We start from the raw sequence: 23,373 nt of genomic DNA, 5'->3' as shown, positions 1-23,373 counted from the left end.
TCCAATGGGCTCCCTCGACCCCCGAAGTAGGCGGGCCTTGGAGGGAGGAGGCGGGGCGGATAGTGATGGGCGGGGCAGACTAGTGAGGGTCTTAGGGGCCCGATAGAAAGTCCGTTCTCCCGCCGGGGACGGATCGCTCTCTACGTCAGTGTAGCCAGCGCCGCGTCGGGAGCGAGCTCGGACCAGAGCCGACTTGCGTCAGTGCCGAGCGCGCGCATCGCTGCCAGCTCTGGGGCCCCGGCAGGGCTGGGAAATGGTGGAGCGGGCGGAGGCAGGGGCGACCGAGTGTTGAGGGGAACCTGCGGACTCGGCCGAGATGGGATCGGGCGCGGGCTCGCCCTCTGGGACCCTCTGCTTCCTGTGGCTGCTCTTGTTCGGCTTGGTGAGCCCAGCCCTCGGTGGGGCTCGGTCAGGTGGGTGTCCGCCCCCAGGACCCTTTGGGATTCGCGTTTCTTAGGGCTGGGATGCTCGGAGTTACCCTGTAGTGCCTGGGAGTGGAGGGGCCTGGCCTGGGGACTGAACCCGGAGTCGGAGGCGGAGCCACTCAGCTGTGTGTGGACAGTGCTCGGACCCGAGGCTCGGGGTCTGGCGCCCCAAATTCTTCTCGGCACTGTTCTCGGGTCTGGTTCCTCGTCCTCGGTCTCATGCTGGGCAGAGCCTTTTGCGGCGCGCCCCACCCCCATCTCGCGCAAGGCTGGGGCCCCCAGACCCTCTCGGGGCGACTCTGGGTCCGACCCTGACCTCGGGGGCTCGGCTGAGAGCCTTGGAGGCTGGGTGCGCGTGGAGGTTTTGAGAAGTGCTTTGAGAAATGGAGCTTGCTCTTGCTTGTACAGTCAATGTCACTGGGAAGCAGACCGGGAGATGGAACTTTTGCTCCAGGTTATATGATTTGAAATTTTGATGTTCATTTTATTAGCAGAGTCACCACTAGGTACACAGAGCTAAATTTAGCGATGGAATGGGGGGGTTCTTATTTTTCTCTTGGGCCGTTTTGTTGTAGTAAGAATACTTTTTTGGAAACGAAGTGCTACATTTCTATAGACAAACGGTCTTTTATGTTCTTTTTTATTGGGTTGGTAATATCTCAAATACGGACGAATAATCCCTGCTCTGCTTAACTCACAGGATTACAGTGAGAATTAGATCATTTATGTGAAATCGCTTTTGACTTGTGAAACTAACCTTGAATATATAAGGTATTTGTATTGGAGATACCCAAACATAGTGGAAACAAACCGCCAACACACTAGCTTCTTTCTGGAAACACCTTCTTTCTTTATTTTGGCTCGTGTTAAATTATTGTTTGCACGGGTGTGTTTTCTTTATCAGCCATAGAGTATGATGGAGAGTGGGGGTTTCTACTAAATCTTTATCTTGAGAGTTGTTCAAAGGTGAAGATTTCAGTGCAGGACTAAATTTAAGTTTTTTCTTATGTTTGGTTTATTCTTTTTCAATTAGGTAAATTTGCCCCATTGCAGGAATTTTGAAGCTCCAAATACTGAAACTTTATTGATGGGAAGCTACCAAATCTTTTATGGTTGAGACTGTTTTTGCTGTGATATTCTATATGGTTAACATTTACCAACATTTAAGGGGAAGTAGGTTAAACATCTGGAGTTTTAGTAATCCATGATTCTGTTTATTGCATACCCGTATATAGATGGATGGAATATCCTTATGTTTTTTAACAGCAGCTTTAACCGTTTGTGGCCAGTCCCTCACTGAAGCATGTGTATGCTTTCAAAATTTAGTCAGCGTTTATCAAATGCCTATAAACACCAAGCTCAATGCTTGTGGAGGGGCAGAAGGTGACCAAATGTGCTGAGTCTATCTGAGGGATATAGGGGAAGGTTTTATTGAGAAAGTGATATTTGAACTGATCTATATAGGTGAATGTTCAAGGAAAGGAATAGGAATTCTTTCTAAGCAGAAGGGTTTTTGCAAGAGTATGGAGAGGTATGAGGATAGTTAGGGAATGATGAGAATGTCACCAGGCAGTCTACATGAAAGGGAGGCACGGAAAAAACCAAGGTTGGTATCAGCTGGGGAGAGTCTTCTTGTGATGTGCTGTGGGGTTTGGACTTTACCCTGGAGGAAGTTCTTTGGGCAGGATGGTTTTTAAGTAGGGATGTGACATAACTAGATTTGCGATTAATATAACTGGCTACACAGTAGAGGACAGAATATAGGAGGGAGGGACTGGAGGCTGGGAGAGAGCAGTTAAGAGGCTTTTGTACTAGTGTGCAGTGAGTCAACTCATGTTTCCCTACGGGAATGTTCTTCCAAAATCAGCTGACCGAATTTTTGCAATACAGGATGTTTAAAGCAGCACTGAAACCTTTTCTGCTAATGAAAGAGGAATTTGAGTACTCAGTAAGTACTACCTACACATCTGGTTACATTAGGAGTTAAATAGGTTTTGTAGGATCTTTTTTTTTTTTTTTTTTTTTTTACCATTTATAACATTGTGTTGATGAGGAAATGTAGTATAAATTCTCAAAAGCTGACACAGTAAACGTTATATATTTTTTTAAACTGGGGCTGACAAAGGTAACTTTGTATCATTGTGAGCAATAACAAAGGGAATCAGGCAGGTATGAAACCTCATCTGATTTCTTCTTTTAAGATAGTGATTATGATGTGTAGACCTAGAATTTTTTTTTTTTTCAAGACTAGAATTCTAGAAGAAATGAGATTTAAGACTTACTCATGGTGAATCATAAGGTGAACTACATGGTAAGAACTTAGGTCTGTACTAATTTTGTTTTTAAGTGCCTGTGAATTATTTGGATTTGGTATGTTTGTGCCGAATAGGAGAATGTAGTCTTTTAAATATAAAGATAATTTGAGTTTCACTTTTATGTAAAAAAATAAAACATTTATAATTAAAATATGCACAGAACAAGTGGCTGGGTTCCAAGACAGTTTTCCAAACACATTTTAAATTTTACCTTACCGGGAATTCCTTGGTGGTCCAGTGGTTAGGATTCCGTGCTTTCACGGCTGGGGGTGCAGGTTCGATCTCTGGTGGGGGAACTAAGATCCTATAAGCTGAGTGGCGAGGCCAAATTTAAATAAATAAATAAATAATTTTTACCTTACCAAAGTTGACTTTATATGTGTGTGTGTGTATATATATATATATATATATATTTTTTTTTTTTTTTAATCCTAGTTTATGGGAGAATTCCCCCCAAAGATGCAAGCTTTAAGTAACCGGAAGCATTTTCTTGGAATAGCCACAAGCTCAAATATATGACATAGATAGCCTCATGATATTTCTTTTTTTTTCTTTGATGCCTAGTATATAGCAGAGTCTTGGAGTTATGCCACCTTTGTGTCAGAACTATGGAACTGCCGCATAAGTAAATCTGGTCCTCTAGGTATCTCAGTAACTAACCTCCCAGCCACCCTGCCTTTGAATGGGGCCAACATGGACCCAATTAAATTGAATTGCACTTTGAATTGTATAGTCTTGTTCATATATTATTGTAGTTTATTTTTCATTTTGTGAAAGTGTTATTTCAAATCGTTTTCCCCAAAATGATCATGTGTCAGGTACTGCTTGAATCACACCCTTCAAGAATGAGTTAGGGAACCTGAGAAGTTCACTTACAAATACTTTGGTCAGTTATTAAATATGCAGTTGTTTTCATATCGGTTTATGTTGATTTTAACGTAAGAATTAGAGTATTTCAGCTTATAATAAGTAAAAATGATGTCACTGCCAAACATTTGTCCTACTGTAGGATAAAACCCATTCCCATACATGGGAAATGCTTCTTTCCCTTTGACACATTTTCCTTTTAATGAGATTTTTTTATGGCTTAACTCATTTTTGGAAGGTTCCCCGTACCCCTTCCTTTAGTAGCCCCTAAGAACTCTCATACAAGGAGAGCCTGGGAGAGCCTCTTCCACATCCATTGACACATTGGCTGCTTCCGAGGGGAGGGTAAGCAGTCAATGGCAGAGTAATACAGTGAAATATGGCATTGCATTAACATGACAAATTGTGGGCTGTGAGGATTTGTGGAAAATTGATATGAAAGATGCTAATCATAAAAAATAAAGCTTATTTTAGGTTGTACAGGATAATTTGCAATTATGAGATCTATGTATGTATAGCTGTAAAGATCAAAAGAGGTCATTTACTCAATACATTTGTTGAATATCTGCTGTACCAGTGCAGGAAATAGGGGATGAGTAAGGTACCATCCTTGGTTTCAAGAAACTTAAATTCCCTGGTAGAGGAATTTAAATTCTTTAGGGCATTAAATCTTATAAATGGTGAGTGTTTTTCCCAAAGGGCCACTTACAAACAAACAATAGCAAAAGCCCTATTTCTTTTTAAATGTAAAACTGAGTAAATGTAAAAACAAATTATAACGCAAAAAATGTCAGAATGTAGGACGTAACAGTGGAAATTATAATTATGTTTGAAGATAGCTATTAATATATAATATATGTTTACTGGGCACTGACCTTGTGAATGGAATGGAAAGATATGGCCCAAAATACAGCAATTTATGGATCTAATTGCAATTTCTCTTCAAGAAATAACTCAGACAACAGAATTATCTTCTTCATCTTGTATGTGAAACCCAGGTTTATTTTCTATAGTGAAAGTACTTAAGGGTGGTTCTTTGTTTACACAATAGGTGGGAAGGAAAGGAGAAAAGCCCTTGGCTGAGGGTTTACATTTGTTTGCTTTGCAATTAGGTAGAATTCTTTTAACTTATATCCGTCTACAGTTGTAACCGAGGAAGGGCTTCTGTGTCCAGGGCACAGAGAGCCAAACTCTGACAGCGGGTGTTTGCAGCAAAGTAAGGGTATGTTGCAGGGCGCCAAGCAAGAGAGTGGAAGATAAGTCTCAGATCCACTCCAGCTTGGCTTTTTGAGTGAAGTGTTTTGTTTTGTTTTTTTTAAAGGGGAAGAACAAAGATGCTGGGATTAATCATCATCTTCTGACATTTCTTAATCCTGGTTTTGGGAGTCAGAATGCCTCTGGTTTACGTTCTCTGACCAGGTGGTCCATGGCTGGGGGTCTATGAGGGCATCTTGCCCTGGAGAAGCAACCTGAGTTTGTACGTGAATGATAGTATCTACAATAGCAGTTTTAGGCACATAATGATGTTATCAACGATAGCAATCTCAGTCATCTAACTCTGGTTGATTAGTGTTCAGTTAGCACAGGATTGAGGTCAGAGAGGGCAAGAAAGGGGATAAAGTTTTGAATAGAGAGATTAATCATAAACTAAGTAAGGGGACTCATTTTTAGGGGGACTCAGTTTCTCAGATGCTATTACAAAACATGTATTTAGGCTTCCTCCAAAACACAGTACGTAAAAATATCTAAGGAGTTAAAGGAAGAAAGAAGTGCAAGTAACACCTTTTTCTTCCTTTTACTAAATTTAAGGCACCTTAAGTTTCATGTTTCAACTCTTATTTTTTAATACATTTATTTATTATTTTATTTATTTATTTTTGGCTGTGTTGGGTCTTCGTTGCTGTGCACGGGCTTTCTCTAGTTGTGGCGAGCGGGAGCTACTCTTCATTGCGGTGCACAGGCTTCTCATTGCGGTGGCTTCTCTTGTGGAGCACGGGCTCTACGTGCGTGGGCTTCAGTAGTTGTGGTGCGCGGGCTTGGTAGTTGTGGCTCGCAGGCTCTAGAGCTCAGGCTCAGAAGTTGTGGCACGCGGGCTTAGGTGCTCCGTGGTGTGTGGGATCTTCCCAGACCAGGGCTGGAACCCATGTCTCCGGCATTGGCAGGCGGATTCTTAACCACTGCACCACCAGGGAAGCCCTCAACTCTTACTTTTATCTCCAGCCCATGTTTTCTAGTAATGTGACTTTTGATGGTGTGCATCAAATTCTGTCAAATTCTGATAAAATAGTTTGTATTTTCCATGGAGCTGATTGTATTAAGATTTTAGTTTTCATTGTGAACTCTATACCAGTGGTTTTCAGGGGGGGTGATTTTGCCCCCAGAAGGCATCTGGAAGATAGTTTTAGTTGTCACACTGGTGGTGCTTCTGGCCAGTGGTGGGTAGAGGTCAGGGATGCTCCTGACTATCGTACATTGCACAGAAAAACACCCACAGCAAAGAATTTTCTGGCCTCAAATGTCAATAGTGCTGAGGCTGAAGCTTTATAGTACAAATAATGTTGATGCACGTCCTTTATAGTGACATGGGAAACTTGATCTTTAGATTCCCATGAGAAAGTGCTACTATTTGGAATTAAAAACAAAAAATAAAAGGAATTTGGGGAAAATCTATGCAAGGTATGAACGGGAAAAAGAATAAAAATAAGCCAGGACTAGGGATGAAGGAATGTTGAAAAAATACAGGAAGAAGGGGTTTCATACAACCAGTGTATATTGTTTTTCAATGACATAACCAAAATATGTGCATTTCTTATGATGTTTTGGAACTCCTATGGCATTCAGAAAGTGGATCCTTGGATTTTAAAACCAAGAAGTCAGTATCAGAATAACAGCTCTCATATGTAAATAGAAGTTATTTTGGGGCGGTATAATTTTGAAAGCCTTTAAAAAATAAAAGATTCATTTTAATGTTTTTTTCAAAACAAGAATTGTGCATTAAAATGGGAGAAAGGATAGAATGTGTCTTATATTCCTTTATTGGACTTTCATTCTTCTCTAACAATCTTGGTAAAAGATCCATAGCTTCAGTCCTGGCCTGAAACTAGCTATGTGACCTTATAAAGTCACTTAACATGTTTCAAAATGAGAGCTCTTTAAATATGTGCCTGCTCATTTGTAGTTGTCTTTTCTGAGGCATTTCTTTTTCTCTGTGATGTTTGCTTCTGAGTTGTGATGAAAAGATTTCAGTTTAGTTGCATATTGTTTAGCTTCTAGTACAAGAGTTGCCTGAGCTTATTAACATTTTAATCCCTGCCTGTAAGGATTTACTTAAGAAATCTTTTATTTTGAAATAATTATAGAATCATAGGAAGTTGCATATAAATGCACAGGATGATTGACTTTTTTTTATCACACAGAGCTTCTCCTCTGTAACTCACTGAAAGCATTTATTCCTGCCATCTGTTCCTGCCATTACTTCTAGAGTGACTGTCTTAGTAGTTGAACAAATTACCATGATCTAAAAGAAAAATATTAAGGATAATATTGAAATTTGTGTTTTTAGGAATTTGAGAAAACTGAAGGTCCTTGAAAGGTTTATCCTGGGTGAGGAAATAGTCCTGTACCTCAGTTAATTTAGGATGAAGGATATTTCTACTTAGTGATTTGAAGCCTGCTTCTATCAAGGCCACAGATTTCTTTTGACACGGCTCCCATTTGGCAACTCCAAATATCTGAAGGATATTTTATCATAGTATGTCGTAAGTATGCCTTAGATCAGCCAGCCCCTGATTGCTTTTGTGAGTATTGGAGTCTATTTCTGGTATTTTTATGTAATGACGTGAAGCCCCATTTAGATGGTATGTTATGCCTAATAAGATTTAAGGGGTTGATGGGTAAAGAGTTTGCGGAGTGTTAGTATGACATGTTGTACTGAATGAGATTTAATTTATATTTTCCTGTTTACATTGTATCTTTAAATATTCCAAACTAGACAAGGTTATAGACATTTTTATGTACAGTGTTAGCTTGTGGAAGGTTAGGTGAAGATGCTTCATTTTAATCTGCATTTGAGAAATCTGAGAGGCATAAGGCAATTAAGGAGTGAATGAACTTGGATCCAAAGGAGAGGAGAGAGTGGGAGTGAGAAGGTATCATAGTCTGGATGCGAGGTTAATGAGGCTGATGAGAAGACAGGAGGTGTTGAGATAGTAGATAATCAGTACTTTAAATAGTTTGTGCTTTTCTTTTTTAATTGAAGAAACACTCCTTTTTCCCCCTTTTAATTTCAATGGTAATTTGGGGTTTCAAAATACTCATTATAAAAACAAATTCAAACAATACGGACATGCATGAGTACAGGAAATAAAGTCTGAGTCCTTATCTCATTACTCTCTGGTTCTATTCCATCGTGGTAGCTGCTTTAAACAAGTTTGGTACATTTACTTATGATACTTACATGTTTGTTATGACACATCTTATAGTCTCATATATATGATATATGTTATAATTGTAATGTTTCATAGACACTATAAATAATACAGAGCTTATAAAGTGAAAAGTCTCTCCTCTCATCCCACTCCCTATAGATAACTACTTAAAAAATAATTATTTTACTATTGAAAATTTTAAACATACAAAACAGTAGAGAGAAGAGTAATGAACTCCTCTGTACCCATTACCCAGTTTTAATATAGTTTCATATATATCTCATCCCTCAAATGCACACTGGATTATTTTGATGCAAATCCTGGATGTCATATCATGTTGCCCTTGAATATTCAGAATGAATCTCTATGACATAGGACTTTTAAAGAAAACATTACCCACAATATGCTTATTACACTTTAAAAAATTAATACTAATTCCTCAAGATCATCACATATCTATACAGATCACATATCTATAAAATTTCCCTGGTTGTCTCAGAATTTTTTTTTTTTCTGTTGATTTATTTTAATTAGGATCCAGATAGGTCCAGATATTTCATTTGGTTATATGGCTCTTTTAATTTATAATGGTCCCCTCTTCCTCCTTTTCATGGCATTTATTTGTTCAAGCAATTCTACTTAATGAATTTATTTCCTGAATTGATCCCCACTGAGTAGAAGCCGTGAATCTGTTCTTCCCTCAGTGTTTCTGTTTGTGTATGCCATTCTCAAGCCTCCTCATAACAAATGTGGTTTTGGTATATGGAGATATATAGAGATAGAGGTTTTTCATCCGTGGTCCTTAGATGGTGACCATCTACTTCGTCAAGTTCTCTGAACAAACTGACATGCCATCATTGGCAGTTATGCTGGAGGAAGAAGAGATGTGTTGGATGTATTGAGAGACTGTATCAGATGCCAACATGGGGTGTGCCTTCCTAAGGGATTTGAATGGGCCATTTTAATTATACCCAAATTTTGCTTAAGTGATGACTTTACTTTTTTTCTAGTTATCTTATTTTTTAAATAATATATGATTATTTAATACCTTTGATAATTTCAAAAATACAAAATGGAAACCTAACACTAAAACTTTGTATTTATACATAAATCCTGCTTGACTGCTTCAATGCAATGAATCAACATGGCTTTCTGCTCATTGTTTTATTTACTTATTTATTTTCATTTTAATTTTTTTAGGTAGATTTATTATTTTTTTTCATTGAGGTATAGTTGATTTACAATATTGTATTGGTTTCAAGTGTACAGCAAAGTGATTCAGTTTTTTATATATATATATATTTTTTTTAAGATTATTTTCCAGTATAGATTATTATAAGATATTGAATATAGTTCCCTGTGCTATATGGTAGGTCCTTGGTTTTTTTTTTTTTTAATTCTATTGGATTATAGTTGATCTACAATGTTGTGTTAGTTTCAGGTATACAGCAAAGTGATTCAGTTATACATATATTCATTCTTTTTCAGGTTCTTTTCAGTAGGTCCCTGTTGTTTATCTGTTTTACATATAGTGGTGTGTATCAGTGAATCCCACACTCCTAGTTTATCCCTCTCCCCTCTCAAGTGATGAGTTTAGAACCCAGGCCCCACTCAGACGTGATTCTACTGTGTAATGAGCTATACAGGATTGGAATTGGGAGGAAGTCTTGCATGATGGTTCTGAGTACTTTATTTTTAATACATTTTATCTATTCAACTTTTTAGGACAGATTAGTGGCAGTAATTTCATTGGAGATAATTGCTACATTGTTAGGTATGTATTTATTAGAGTTAATCCATCAGGCATTAAAAGTAACTTTTCCCTCTTATTGTCCTTGGACGTATCGTAAGTATCCCCGTACCATCTCAGGGTATCATTCATGTTGGGTGAGGGTGGGAAAAGAGACAGTAGTAAACGGTGCCAGGTTCTAGATGCCTTCCCTCCATTTCCCCACCGGAGCAGTTTTTTCCTTGTGTTTATGCCTTAAGATTTCTTTTAAGACAAGGGATTAGGGTTTATAGCTAAAAATTGTTTGAAAATGATTGCTGTGTATATACTGTTTGGATAAAGGCTGACATCCTTTTTTAAGAAATACATTTCTTCCCCCTCATACTTATGTAGTATATTGCTATTTTCCTATAAAACTTTGTATAAAACTATATATATTTTAGTGTGGGAACATCAGATGATTTTTCTATGAATTGAACATTCAGCTTTTGATTTCCATTGTATTTTAGGACATGTAGTTTTTCAGGTTCAGTTGTTGTATAATGTTTGTTATTCCCTTTTCTGTAGGCTTTCAACAGACCTCCCATCTCTCTTCTTATGAAATAATAACTCCTTGGAGATTAACTAGAGAAAGAAGAGAAGCCCCTAGGCCCTACTCAGAGCAGGTAAGTTATCTCTTGAGAAATATATATGTATTTAAATTTCACTTTTTTTTAAGACAGGGGTGTTATTTTCAGGAGTGATTGGTTCAGTGAGTAATGTCAGCCAGTGATTATGGCACTGGTGTCCGTTGGACATTATTCTAGTAAAGTGACATACTGATCCTTAGTAGCTTTTTTTTCTTTTTTTAAAGACAAAATAATCAACTTGAAACATAAGAGGATGAAATAATCAGTTAAGTAAAATTCTATGACCAGGGTAGGATGCTGGTTACATAGATTTCTGACCCTTACCTGACTGGTGGTGGTTACAGTGGTCTTGTCATAAGAATAAGAATTCACCTCTCTCTCAGTGAGTGACAGGTAGAGTACTACATGCTGTATCTTTACTGACACTGGAGAATAATAGTGTGTTATATGCATGTATTTCATATCTGGGAATGTTTGCTCAAAAGTGAGTTTTATCTCCATATCAGAAGAAACATAATATGCTAACAGGGTAACCAATGCACAAAAATTAATTTTTATACTATTTTTCTCTTACTGTAAAGCTCAGAAATAATATATTTGGATATCAACTGACTTTGCAAACCCTTCAACTTTATAGAAGTATAATTTAACTTTATTATAGTTTAACAGTAACAGGTGATGAAGGATAGAGAGTTTAGCTTATTACCTCTGAATTGCCGATATATTTCTAACGATAAGGCAGCTTGTCCATTGTTTAGGGACTAGGCATAGTGAAGAGAACATTGGAGTTAGCGTCAGGAGCTTTTAGCTTTAGCCCTCCCTCTGGGTGCTACCACGAATTGGGTAGATCATTCGTCTTCATTTACTTCTTTATAAGTAAGGAATAAATGACTCTAAGATCTCCTTCCAGTGGAACAGTTTATAATTTTTCCTTGTTTTGAACTGGACATTCTACTCTTTGATTTTTGTTTTGCCTTTAGAGTAGAATTAATTTATGTTTTCATTGTTATTTTTCCCCTTTTCTTCACTTAGCAGCACAGGGACGATGTTTTCTACTTTATTGTGTCTCTGATGACCTTTATCAACACTGCACACATAGATACTTGGGATTGTAGTAAATGTCCTGCAGGCACCCTGATAAATATTTGGGGAAGACGTGGAAGCACTGTTTAAGCACTGGGGATATGGCAGTGAACAAAACAAACTCCATGCCCCTGTGGAGCTTCCATTCTCGTGGGAGGAGAGGAGGAGACAAATAAGCAATATAGATTAATAATAGAGATTACTTAAGATGGTAAGAAGTGCTATGGGGAAAATTAAAGTAGGGAGGGGGTTGGGAATGTTGGAATTGGGGGTGGGGATGAGGGGGTAGGACGGTTTGTGTTTTTTAATAGGACAGCCCGGGAAGACTTTACTAAGAAGGCAACCCTGGAGCAGAGCAAAGACCAGAAGGAAGGGAATGAGCAACCCAGGCAGCTGTTTGGGGGAAGAATGTAATATCACAAAACAATTCTCAGATTCTCAGAATTCTTCTCAGAGGAGATGACAGTGATGTTTTTACGTCCTATGTTTGTCCAAGAGCAGAAAGGATAGAAATGCACACTCCAAAACTGTGGCGTTGGAAGGAGCTTGGTATTTTTGATGCCTCAGTGGAGAAAGAGGTAGATGGCAGAGTCCTGAGGTCCCCACACAGGATGTGGAAGCAGAACCCCAGGACCTGGATCTCAGTCTTGGCCTTAGAAGTCAGATGTTGAAGTGCCCTAGGAAAGGAGATCCTGCTGTTTCTTGGCAAAACACTCACTTAGAGTCCAGAAACAGTAGGGAGAATAAGAGGACACTCCTGATACTATTATTATTTGTTGAGTCCCTCCATGACTGTCTTTTTTATTAGAATTATGGCAAAGTTGAATCCCCTGGTTCTAGAGATCACATTAAAGTGCTTCTTGCTAATGAAACAGTGAGTCACTGGGCAAGTTATTTTAGCGTTTGAGGTAGAGAAGAGGATCCCACAAGCTGAGGATGTGTTAGTGTAAGTTGCCTCATCACACTGTTATTTAATGTACCACGAATTAAGAAAGGAACAGAGTGCTACCAGTTAGACTGCTCTGCCTCTGTACGATGTATCCGGATTTCAAAGATGTTCACGTGAGGGGGGAAAGTCTGTTTAGAAGCGATGAAATGTGTTGAGCCATGTGAAGATATAAAATCATAAAAGGCTATTAATTTCGTCTAACCAGAATGAGGGAATATCTTTTGAAACTAAGAGGCTCATTTCATTTAAAATGAAAGGAAGAACTACTTTATACTATAGGTAATACAGCGATGGACTTAGTAAAAATAATCCCTTAAGTTATAGCTCAATTATAAATGAATTTAAGAAGAGTTTAGATAAACATGCAGGTCGTTTTCCACAGTCGTTTATTAAAGAAAGGTAGGGATGATCAGAGTATATTTTTATGATTTACGAGTATATTTAAGGTTCTTTCATAAAATAGTTCTAGTCAGTACCAAGTTATTTTCATTCAGGATGGAATTTCTGTTGTTGAAAAGTTATTTAGAAGATAGTGTTTTATTCTTCTTTTCTCCTTTGTGCATTTAGGTATCTTATGTCATTCAAGCTGAAGGAAAAGAGCATATTATTCACTTGGAAAGGAATAAGTAAGAAATTTAATTTACTTTGGCTTTTCAGTAATTTTTTTTTCAGTGCTATATGGGTATCTTTTCTAGTCAGATATTGCTTTGTAGATTGATAAAAAGGCGAGAATAATAAGAGTAGATGTATGGAAAAAGCCATACTATTTTGCATTTCCATTGACATTAGAGCAAAGGAAAATAAATCTAAATTAAAGGAAGAGAAAGTTGTATTTAAGAAAACTTTAAAATCATGATCGGCCCAAGAAACAGCTCAGCAGGGGGTAAAGAAGTCTTTAGTAGTTTTATCAGTCTGCTAGAGCTGCCACAGCAAAGTACTACAGATGTAAACAACAGACATGTATTTTCTCACAGGACTGGAAGTCCAAGATCAAGGTGCCAGCAGGGTTAGTGTCTGGTGAGGGCTCTCTTCTTGGGTTGCAGATGGCCACCTTCTGGCCAGTGCTCGCATGACCTCTCCTTGGCCTGTGTGCACAGGAAGCGGGGTAGATGGATGAGCGAGCTCTCTGGCTTCTCTTCTTGTGAGGATGCTAATCCTGTTGGCTCAGGGGTCCGCCTTATGACCTCATTTAACCATAACTTCCTTAGGTGGCCACATCTCCAAATACAGCCACTCTGGGGGTTAGGGCTTCAACATAAGGATTTTGGGAGGGGGACAAAACATTCAGTCCATAGCAGTGGTTTCTCACCCCCCTTTTTAATCTCTTCTCCTCATTTTGTCATGTTTTTACCTGATCCCACCTCAGTAAGGCTAGTGATGTATATACATGTGCGATGTCTGGTCTGCATTCCTATGCTCTGTTTTTCTTTTCTTTTTTTTTTGTAACATCTTTGTTGGAGTGTAATTGCTTTACAATGTTGTGTTAGTTTTTGCTGTATAACAAAGTGAATCAGCTATATGTATACATATATCCCCATAAACCCTCCCTCTTGCGTGTCCCTCCCACCATCCCTATCCCACCCCTCTAGGTGGCCACAAAGCACCGAGCTGAACTCCCTGTGCTATGCAGCTGCTTCCTACTAGCTATCTGTTTTACATTTGGTAGTGTATATAGGTCCATGCCACTCTCACACTTCGTCTCAGCTTACCCTTCCCACACCCCGTGTCCTCAAGTCCATTCTCTACGTCTGTGTCTTTATTCCTGTCCTGCCCCTAGGTTCATCAGAACCATTTTTTTTTTTTTAGATTCCATATATATACGTATTAGCATACGGTATTTGTTTTTCGCTTTCTGACTTAACTTCACTCTGTATGATAGACTCTAGGTCCATTCACCTCACTACAAATAACTCAATTTCGTTTCTTTTTATGGCTGAGTACTATTCCATTGTATATATGTGCCACATCTTCTTTATCCATTCATCTGTCGATGGACACTTAGGTTGCTTCCACGTCCTGGCTATTGTAAATAGAGCTGCAATGAACATTGTGGTACATGACTCTTTTTGAATTATGGTTTTCTCAGGGTATATGCCCAGTAGTGAGATTGCTGGGTCGAATGGTAGTTCTATTTTTAGTTTTTTTAAAGGAACTTCCATACTGTTCTCCATAGTGGCTCTATCAATTTACATTCCCACCAACAGTGCAAGAGGGTTCCTTTTTCTCCACACCCTCTCCAGCATTTATTGTTTGTAGATTTTTTTGGTGATGGCCATTCTGACTGGTGTGAGGTGATACCTCATTGTAGTTTTGATTTGCATTTCTCTAATGATTAGTGATGTTGAGCATTCATTCATGTGTTTGTTGGCAGTCTGTATATCTTCTTTGGAGAGATGTCTATTTAGGTCTTCTGCCCATTTTTAGATTGAGTTGTTTGTTTGTTTGTTTGTTTTTTTGTGGTAAGCGGGCCTCTCACTGTTGTGGCCTCTCCTGTTGCGGAGGATAGACTCTGGACGCGCAGGCTCAGTGGCCATGGCTCACGGGCCCAGCTGCTCTGCGGCATGTGGGATCTTCCCGGACCGGGGCACGAAAGCTTGTCCCCTGCATTGGCAGGTGATCTCTCAACCACTGCGCCACCAGGAGAGCCCAGGTTGTTTGTTTTTTTGATTGAACTGCATGAGCTGCTTGTAAATTTTGGAGATTAATCCTTTGTCAGTTGCTTCATTTGCAGATATTTTCTCCCATTCTGAGGGTTGTCTTTTCGTCTTGTTTATGGTTTCCTTTGCTGTGCAAAAGATTTTAAGTTTCATTTGGTCCCATTTGTTTATTTTTGTTTTTATTTCCATTTCTGTAGAAGGTGGGTCAAAAAGGATCTTGCTGTGATTTATGTCATAGAGTGTTCTGCCTATGTTTTCCTCTAAGAGTTTTATAGTGTCCGGCCTTACATTTAGGTGTTTAATCCATTTTGAATTTATTTTTGTGTATGGTGTTAAGAAGTGTTCTAATTTCATTCTTTTACATGTAGCTGTCCATTTTACCCAGCACCACTTATTGAAGAGGCTGTCTTCTCTCCATTGTATATTCTTGCCTCCTTTATCAAAAATAAGGTGACCATATGGGCGTGGGTTTATCTCTGGGCTTTCTTTCCTGTTCCATTAATCTATATTTCTGTTTTTGTGCCAGTACCACACTGTCTTGATTACTGTAGCTTTGTAGTATTGTCTGAAGTCAGGGAGCCTGATTCCTCCAGCTCTGCTTTTCTTTCTCAAGATTGCTTTGGCTATTCGGGGTCTTTTGTGTTTCCATACAAATTGTGAAATTTTTAGTTCTAGTTCTGTGAAAAAATGCCATTGGTAGTTTGATAGGGATTGCATTGAATCTGTAGATTGCTTTGGGTAGTAGAGTCATTTTCACAATGTTGATTCTTCCAATCCAAGAACATGGTATATCTCTCCATGTGTTGGTATCGTCTTTAATTTCTTTCATCAGTGTCTTATAAAGTTTTCTGCATACCGGTCTTTTGTCTCCTTAGGTAGGTTTATTCCTAGGTTTATTATTCTTTTTGTTGCAATGGTAAATGGGAGTGTTTCTTTAATTTCTCTTTCAGATTTTTCATCATTAGTGTATAGGAATGCAAGATATTTTTTGCATGGAATATCTTTTTCCATCCCCTCACTTTCAGTCTGTATGTGTCCCTACGTATGAAGTGGGTCTCTTGTAGACAGCGTATGTATGGGTCTTGTTTTTGTATCCATTAAGGCAGTGTATGTCTTTTGGTTGGAGCATTTAATCCATTTACATTTAACGTAATTATCAATATGTATGTTCCTATTATCATTTTCTTAATTGTTTTGGGTTTGTTTTGATAGGTCTTTTCCTTCTCTTGTGTTTCCTGCCTAGAAGAGTTCCTTTAGCATTTGTTGTAAAGTTACTTTGGTGGTGCTGAATACTCTTAGATTTTGCTTGTCTGTAAAGGTTTTAATTTGTCTGTTGAATCTGAATGAGATCCTTGCTGCGTAGAGCAATCTTGGTTGTAGCTTTTTCCCTTTCATCACTTTAAGTATGTCCTGCCCCTCCCTTCTGGCTTGCAGAGTTTCTGCTAAAGATCAGCTGTTAACCTTATGGGGATTCCCTTGTATGTTATTTGTTGCTTTTCCCTTGCTGCTTTTAATATGTTTTCTTTGTACTTAATTTTTGACAGTTTGATTAATATGTGTCTTGGTGTATTTCTCCTTGGATTTATCCGGTATGGGACTCTCTGTGCTTCCTGGACTTGATTAACTATTTCCTTTCCCATATTAGGGAAGTTTTCAACTATAATCTCTTCAAATATTTTCTCAGTCCCTTTCTTTTTCTCTTTTTCTTCTGGGACCCGTATAATTCGAATGTTAGCGCCTTTAATGTCTTCTCAGAGGCCTCTGAGACTCTCCTCAATTCTTTTCATTCTTTTTTCTTTATTTTGCTCTGTGGCAGTTATTTCCACTGTATTATCTTCCAGGTCACTTATCCGTTCTTCTGCCTCAGTTATTCTGCTATTGATTCCTTGCAGAGAATTTTAAATTTCATTTATTGTGTTGCTTATCATTGCTTGTTTGCTCTTTAGTTCTTCTAAGTCCTTGTTAAACATTTCTTGTATTTTCACATTCTATTTCCAAGATTTTGGATCATCTTTACTAGCATTACTCTGAATTATTTTTCCCGTAGACTGCCTATTTCCTCTTCATGTGTTTGGTCTGGTGGGGTTTTAGCTTGCTCCTCCTTCTGCTGCTCATTTCTCTGTCTTATGTTGTTTAACTTACTGTGTTTGGGGTCTCCTTTTTTCAGGCTCCAGGCTCATAATTCCTGTTGCTTTTGTTTCCTGCCCCCAGTGGGTGAGGTTGGTTCAGTGGGTTGTGTAGGCTTCCTGGTGGAGGGGACTGGTGCCTGTGTTCTGGTGGGTTGGGCTGTATCTTGTCTTTCTGGTAGGCAGCACCTCGTCTGGTGGTGTGTTTTGGGGTGTCTGTGAACTTAGTATGATTTTAGGCAGCCTCTCTGCTAATGGGTGGGGTTATGTTCCTGTCTTGCTAGCTGTTTGGCATGGGACATCCAGCACTGGAGTTTACTGGCTGTTGGGTGGGGCTGGGTCATAGCATTGAGACGGAGATCTCTGGGAGAGCTCTCGCCATTTGATATTATGTGGGGCCGGGAGGTCTCTTGTGGTTCAGTGTCCTGAATTTGCCTCTCCCACCCAGAGGCTCAGGCCTGACATCAGGCTGGAGCACCAAGACCCTGCCAGCCACACGGCTCAGAAGAAAAGGGAGAAAAAATAAAAATTAAATAATAATTTAAAAAAATTATTATAAAAAATAATAATAGTTTAAAAGAAAAAAGAAAAGAGCAACCAAACGAATAAACAAATTCACCAATGATAACAAATGCTAAACAGTAAGCTAAGATAAACATAAAAATCAGAAGGAAATCAATTGCAGACAGCAAACCCCAAGTCTACAGTTGCTCCCAAAGTGCACGGCCACAGTTTTGGGATGATCGTTGTCTATTCGGGTATTCCACAGATGCAGGTACATCAAGTTGATTGTGGGGATTTAATCTGCTGTTCCTGAGGCTGCACAAAGAAATTTCCCTTTCTCTTCTTTGTTCACACAGCTCATGGGTTCAGCTTCGGTTTTGGCCCCGCCTCTGTGTGTAGGTTGCCCCCAGGCATCTGTTCCCACCCAGACAGGAGGGGGTTAAAGCAGCGGCTGTTTAGGGGGCTCTTGCTCATTCAGGTTGGGGGGTGGGAGGGGTACAGTAGTTATAATTGGAATGCGGGGCGAGCCTGTGGTGCCAGAGGCCGACGTGACGTTGCACCAGCCTGAGGCACGCCGTGCGTTCTCCCGGGGAAGTTGTCCCTGGATCATGGGACCCTGGCAGTGGCGGGCTGCACAGGCTCCTTGGGGGCATGTGGATAGTGACCTGTGCTTGCACACAGGCTTCTTGGTGGCTGCAGCAGCAGCGTTAGCGTTTCATGCCCATCTCTGGGGTCCAAGCTGATAGCCGCAGCTTGCACCCGTCTCTGGAGCTCGTTTAGGGGGTGCTCTGAATCCCCTTTCCTCGCACACCCCCAAACAATGATCTCTTGCCTCTTAGGCAGGTCCAGACCTTTTCCCGGACTCCCTCGCGGCTAGCTGTGGCGCACTAGCCCCCTTCAGGCTGTGTTCACGCAGCCAACCCCAGTCCTCTCCCTGGGGCCTGACCTCTGAAGCCTGAGCCTCAGCTCCCAACCCCCACCTGCCCCAGCAGGCGAGCAGAAAAGCCTCTTGGCCTGGTGAGTGCTGGTCTGCACTGATCCTCTGTGCGTGAATCTCTCCACTTTGCCCTCTGCACCCCCATTGCTGTGCTCTCCTCCATAGCTCTGAAGCTTCATCTCTACCAGTGAAGAGGCTTCCTAGTGTGTGGAAACTTTTCCTCCTTCACAGCTCCCTCCCAGAGGCGCAGGTCCCATCCCTATTCTTTTGTCTCTGTTTTTTCTTTTTTCTTTTTCCCTACCCAGGTACGTGGGGAGTTTCTTTCCTTTTGGGAAGTCTGAGATCTTCTGCCAGCGTTCAGTACGTGTTCTGTAGGAGTTGTTTCACATGTAGATGTATTTCTGATGTATTTGTGGGGAGGAAGGTGATCTCCACGTTTTACTCCTCCACCATCTTGAAGGTTCCCCCTATGCTTCTTGAATTAGTGGGCAAATGTACTTTTCCAGGCATTTGTTAAGAGGGGCCAGGTCTTTGAATGTCTTTGAAAGGCAGTCATCAAAGCTAATGATCACTAGTGAAAAAGAGTTAGGGTAGGTAGCCTATTATTATGGCTATCAATGAACGGGGGACTCTGAGTGAGCGCTTATTTTTTTCCTCCCAGGGCTTCTACAATGGCAGTCTTAACCTTTTTTGGTCATGAATCCCTTGCTGAAAGATATGAAGCCTCCTTGCAGAGGGATGGACATAACTACTTCTGTTGGGTTATTTGGCAGGGACTGGGGGTTGTGGGGCAGAAGATAGCACACCTTTTCTCTGCCTGTGCTCAACAACTTTAAACATAAACTAAAAGGGTGAGTTAGATAGGAGGTCAAAATACCACTTTTATTATTGATGAGGGCTGGGTCAGAGGATTTACCGTAGAATGAGAGCCTGATGGACCTGCCAGTCCTGAACCCCGGGTTAGGCAGATTCCTCCACTCACATCAGCCTGCACGGTGGCAGGCCTGCTCCTGGAGGAGCGTGGCAAAATCTGTGCTCCCACTGGCAGGCAGTGACTTCCAAGGAAGAGGAAGGGCAGAGCAAAGCCAAGTACCATCTCCAGTTTATTCTTTTTAAATTCACCACCAGAGGGAGCAAAGAGTGTGTATGTGTTGGGGAGAGAGGGGAGAGACAGGGCGGTGACTGAACAGGGTTGGATAATGGAAAGGACTCAAAACTCCACGGGCTACTCCGAAGCTCACTCAAGGAGACTTTCATAGAGGTAAAGGGTACAGGACATCAGGACAAAGAAAGCAGAGGAGATCATCAAGGAGTTTGAACACTTCCAGACAGAGCCCCCCAGGGTCCTTTTTCAGTTGCACAGATGTGCTTTGTCTCCAGATTACAAACCACTGAGATATGACTGAAGCATCATCTTTTCAGGGTAGCCCTTTTCACACGTTTACCGAAGGGGTCTTTTATACTAGGTTGGTCACGTGGCTAAAGTCGGCTGTGTAACTGATTAAACTGCACGTAAACCATCGATCTCTCCATCTCTTAAACAGTCTAGACAGTCTGAGCCTGGAGTTTAGAAGGTTTAGGGTTACTTCATAAACCACTAGCTGGCACCCCGCATCCCTGACTTGTCCATAAGCCTTGGAGATAAGTATACTGCTGCTCCATTGCTGCTGCAAATGACACAGGTCCTTTGCTTGACCAGACTTTGGTCAGGCTACTGACCTTTCCCCTGGGTCCATGTCTACATTTCCTTGGAAAATCCAGTTTTAGCAAGAACCCTGCTAAGTGAGTTTAGCAAGAACCCCCCCACCCTCAACATCTGATCAAATTCCTCATCTTCCACCATCCCCTCGGGTGATGTCTGATCACTGTGGCCTGTCTTCAGTAAGAATCCGTTAGTCTGTTTAGCCAGAGCTTCCTTCACCGCGGTGTTTCATCTTAGTAATTTTCCATCCACTGACCCCCACCCTGATCATTGGGTACAAATTCCCACCTGCCCACGCTGTGCTTGGAGTTGAGCCTGATCTCTATCACTCACTGTAAAATCCCATTGCAGGGCTACCCTGGTGGCGCAGTGGTTGAGAGTCCGCCTGCCGATGCAGGGGGCACGGGTTCGTGCCCCGATCCGGGAAGATCCCACATGCCGCGGAGCGGCTGGGCCCGTGAGCCATGGCCACTGAGCCTGCGCGTCCGGAGCCTGTGCTCCGCAACAGGAGAGGCCACAACAGTGAGAGGCCCGCGTACCGCAAAAAAAAAATTAAAAAAAAAAAAAAATCCCATTGCAGTGGTCCTGAATAAGGTTAGCCTCACCATCTTTAACACGTGTCACTGAATATTTTTTTTCTTTGACAGTCATGGCGCCATGACTCGTATAGGATCAGATTCATCACTGGACTCCCCGACCTCTCACTCTGGACCCTAAGTATGCACCTTGAAGCCCTTGTCTTCAGTCCTGACTGACTGATCGGGGATCCATTGGTGACTCTGACTCCTGAACCATTGCTCCAGACAAACATCTGTTGAAGCTGACTTGATTTTTACGGTTTTGAGTATACCCTCCGAAGCTGGGTTATAGTCCCAGGCTTCTTTCGACAGGTACCTCCTGGGCTGGAAGGTCTTCCTGGCTCTGTGTTCTGAATGGGGATTACTCCCTGGTGTCCTGGGCTGGAACTCCTTTCTTCCTGACTCTGTGTGAAGTCTCTCTGTTCTCTCTTTTGGATCTGACTTCTCCCACTGGAACTTCTCAGCCAACTAAACCACCTCTTCTCACATCCTGCTGACTCTCTGCTGTGCCAGCTCTGTCTGCTTCTGTTCTTGTTGGCATGTTTTGCTGAGGATAATTTGGAACTTTGTTGGCGTCTTTTGGAAACTTGAGATCTCCCCAGATTGACTGCTCTAATACTGCTCCCTCCCTGTTGCTTCTGCTCCTCCGTCCTCCTCTTACCACCATCAATCTTCCCCCCAGTTCCCTTGGATCCTTTGATATGTCCCACTTCAAACCGCCACCTCCTCCATCCCTCTGTGCACACCCGTCAGACTTTCCCCTCCCACTGCAGCCCCTCAGCTCCCCACAGCCACTTCCATTTTTGGTCCCTTGCCGTCCATTGGGCTCTCAAGAAACTCAGGTAGCCTTGAAAGCAACTACCTGAGTCTGAAAAGAAGAACAAAAGGCTATTTGGAAATAGAACTGAATGATTTGTCCACTCACATGGGCTTTGGAAACATCCAGACAGCAGTTAGATGTCTCTTCAGTCTATTGCCTAAAATTTAGACCACAGCAAAGGAAGATTACATATCACGGCAAGAGAAAATCTTAAAAGTCTCCTCCAGAAGTATTGGTAGGCAGGTGACCTTAACTTGTTTTATTTGCCAGAGACAATTCAGATGAAAATACGAAGTGGAGATAAACAAATGAGATTGTATTGCTGTTTTACTGACTCACGGCTAAAATTTTAAAATGAAAACTCTTAAGTTCTCTATTTGTGTCTCTATTTGTGTCTGTATGTTTATGTATTTCTATATATATGTATGTTATAGGTGTGTAATAGTTTCCTACCTCTGGACGGTATTATCACATTAATTTATAAAATCCCTTAGAGTTCTATTCAAATTGGTTTAGAGATAAATGAGCACTTAGATAAATTATGTTCTTAAAACACTCAGGAATACAGAAACTAACCCAAGTTTTTTTAAGTTCACATGATCTTGAATAATCTTTTTGCTAGTTCTTATATTGTTGATACAGTTGTTGATAAATTGACAACTCAGGGTTGTCGGCTTTAAATATGTAATGCAGATATGCAATTTTTTCCACCTATGTTTACTATTCAAATAAGCTTATGTTATCTCTACCAGATATTTAAGATTATAAATTATAAATCAACCCTTAGAGCAAAAGATATAATAAAAAGGAATTGCTTGATGTCAAGCATGGCAGTTAAAAAAAAAGAGGCAAGAACCACAAATATATAATTTTTTGTTCTTCGCTTTTGTGATTTTTTATTTTGATACTTGCGTGACTTGTCAACAAGAAAAACAACTTAAGATGGTGGATGGCTAGCTTTGTTTAATTAATGGCTCATGAAATTTTCATGAGTAATTCAAGTATAATTGTTCAGAACAAGTAAATTAAATAGATATAAGTGGACTAAAAGTTTATAAATGAACTTTTCAATGGTAATTATGTTTTATGCCTCCTGAAAAATAGTTTCAAACATTTTTTTCATAACTTGAAACCTTAAAGCTATACAAACTTAAGTCAAAGATGGATAATCATTGACTACATAATTTCCAAATAAGATAAAATATTGAAATATTAATTGCTGAAGAGAAATTTAATTTTATTTACTTTTGGCATCTTGTTTTCATATGGTATAGAGAAGCTAAATATATTTAGGTCTGTTAGTAAGCATGAGGAATTGTACTGTGAAAAAGACACATCTCTAGAAATTATGAAATAATGTATCATTATTACAGAATGGTAGTATGTAGCAGACAGTTTGCAATTGCCTGCTTCCTAGTTTTTACTGAAAGTTAGTTACTAATGATTAAAAAATCTAATCAATATAAATAAATGAAACCACTAGGAATAATAAGGGTAAAGAAAACAAACTGTATACAAGGAAAATATAAGGTATATTTTTGATAAGGAAGGGTATGAAAGATAAGTTTTGCTAAGGGTAAGAGAGGATAATTTTGTCCCAAAGTAGAATGAATGGTTGTTCCAGA

At 40.2% G+C, this 23,373-nt stretch overlaps 1 protein-coding gene across 1 annotated transcript in view; it reads left to right on the top strand.

Moving 5' to 3' along the window:
* The first annotated feature begins 108 nt into the window (after positions 1 to 108).
* Positions 109 to 23,373, top strand: part of ADAM9 (ADAM metallopeptidase domain 9) — a 99,072-nt gene continuing 75,807 nt past the window's right edge. The window contains exons 1-3 of the mRNA XM_024765140.1: positions 109 to 413; positions 10,331 to 10,428; positions 12,992 to 13,050. Coding sequence (XP_024620908.1) covers positions 317 to 413; positions 10,331 to 10,428; positions 12,992 to 13,050 — 254 coding nt within the window. The 5' untranslated portion in view covers positions 109 to 316. The remainder of the gene's footprint in view (positions 414 to 10,330; positions 10,429 to 12,991; positions 13,051 to 23,373) is intronic.

Source organism: Neophocaena asiaeorientalis, unplaced genomic scaffold (assembly GCF_003031525.2).
Source record: "Neophocaena asiaeorientalis asiaeorientalis breed wild unplaced genomic scaffold, Neophocaena_asiaeorientalis_V1.1 scaffold14, whole genome shotgun sequence".
Classification (NCBI taxonomy): domain Eukaryota; kingdom Metazoa; phylum Chordata; class Mammalia; order Artiodactyla; family Phocoenidae; genus Neophocaena; species Neophocaena asiaeorientalis.
The sequence above is the reverse complement of the archived record's forward strand: the minus strand, read 5'-3'. Positions and strand labels throughout refer to the sequence as shown.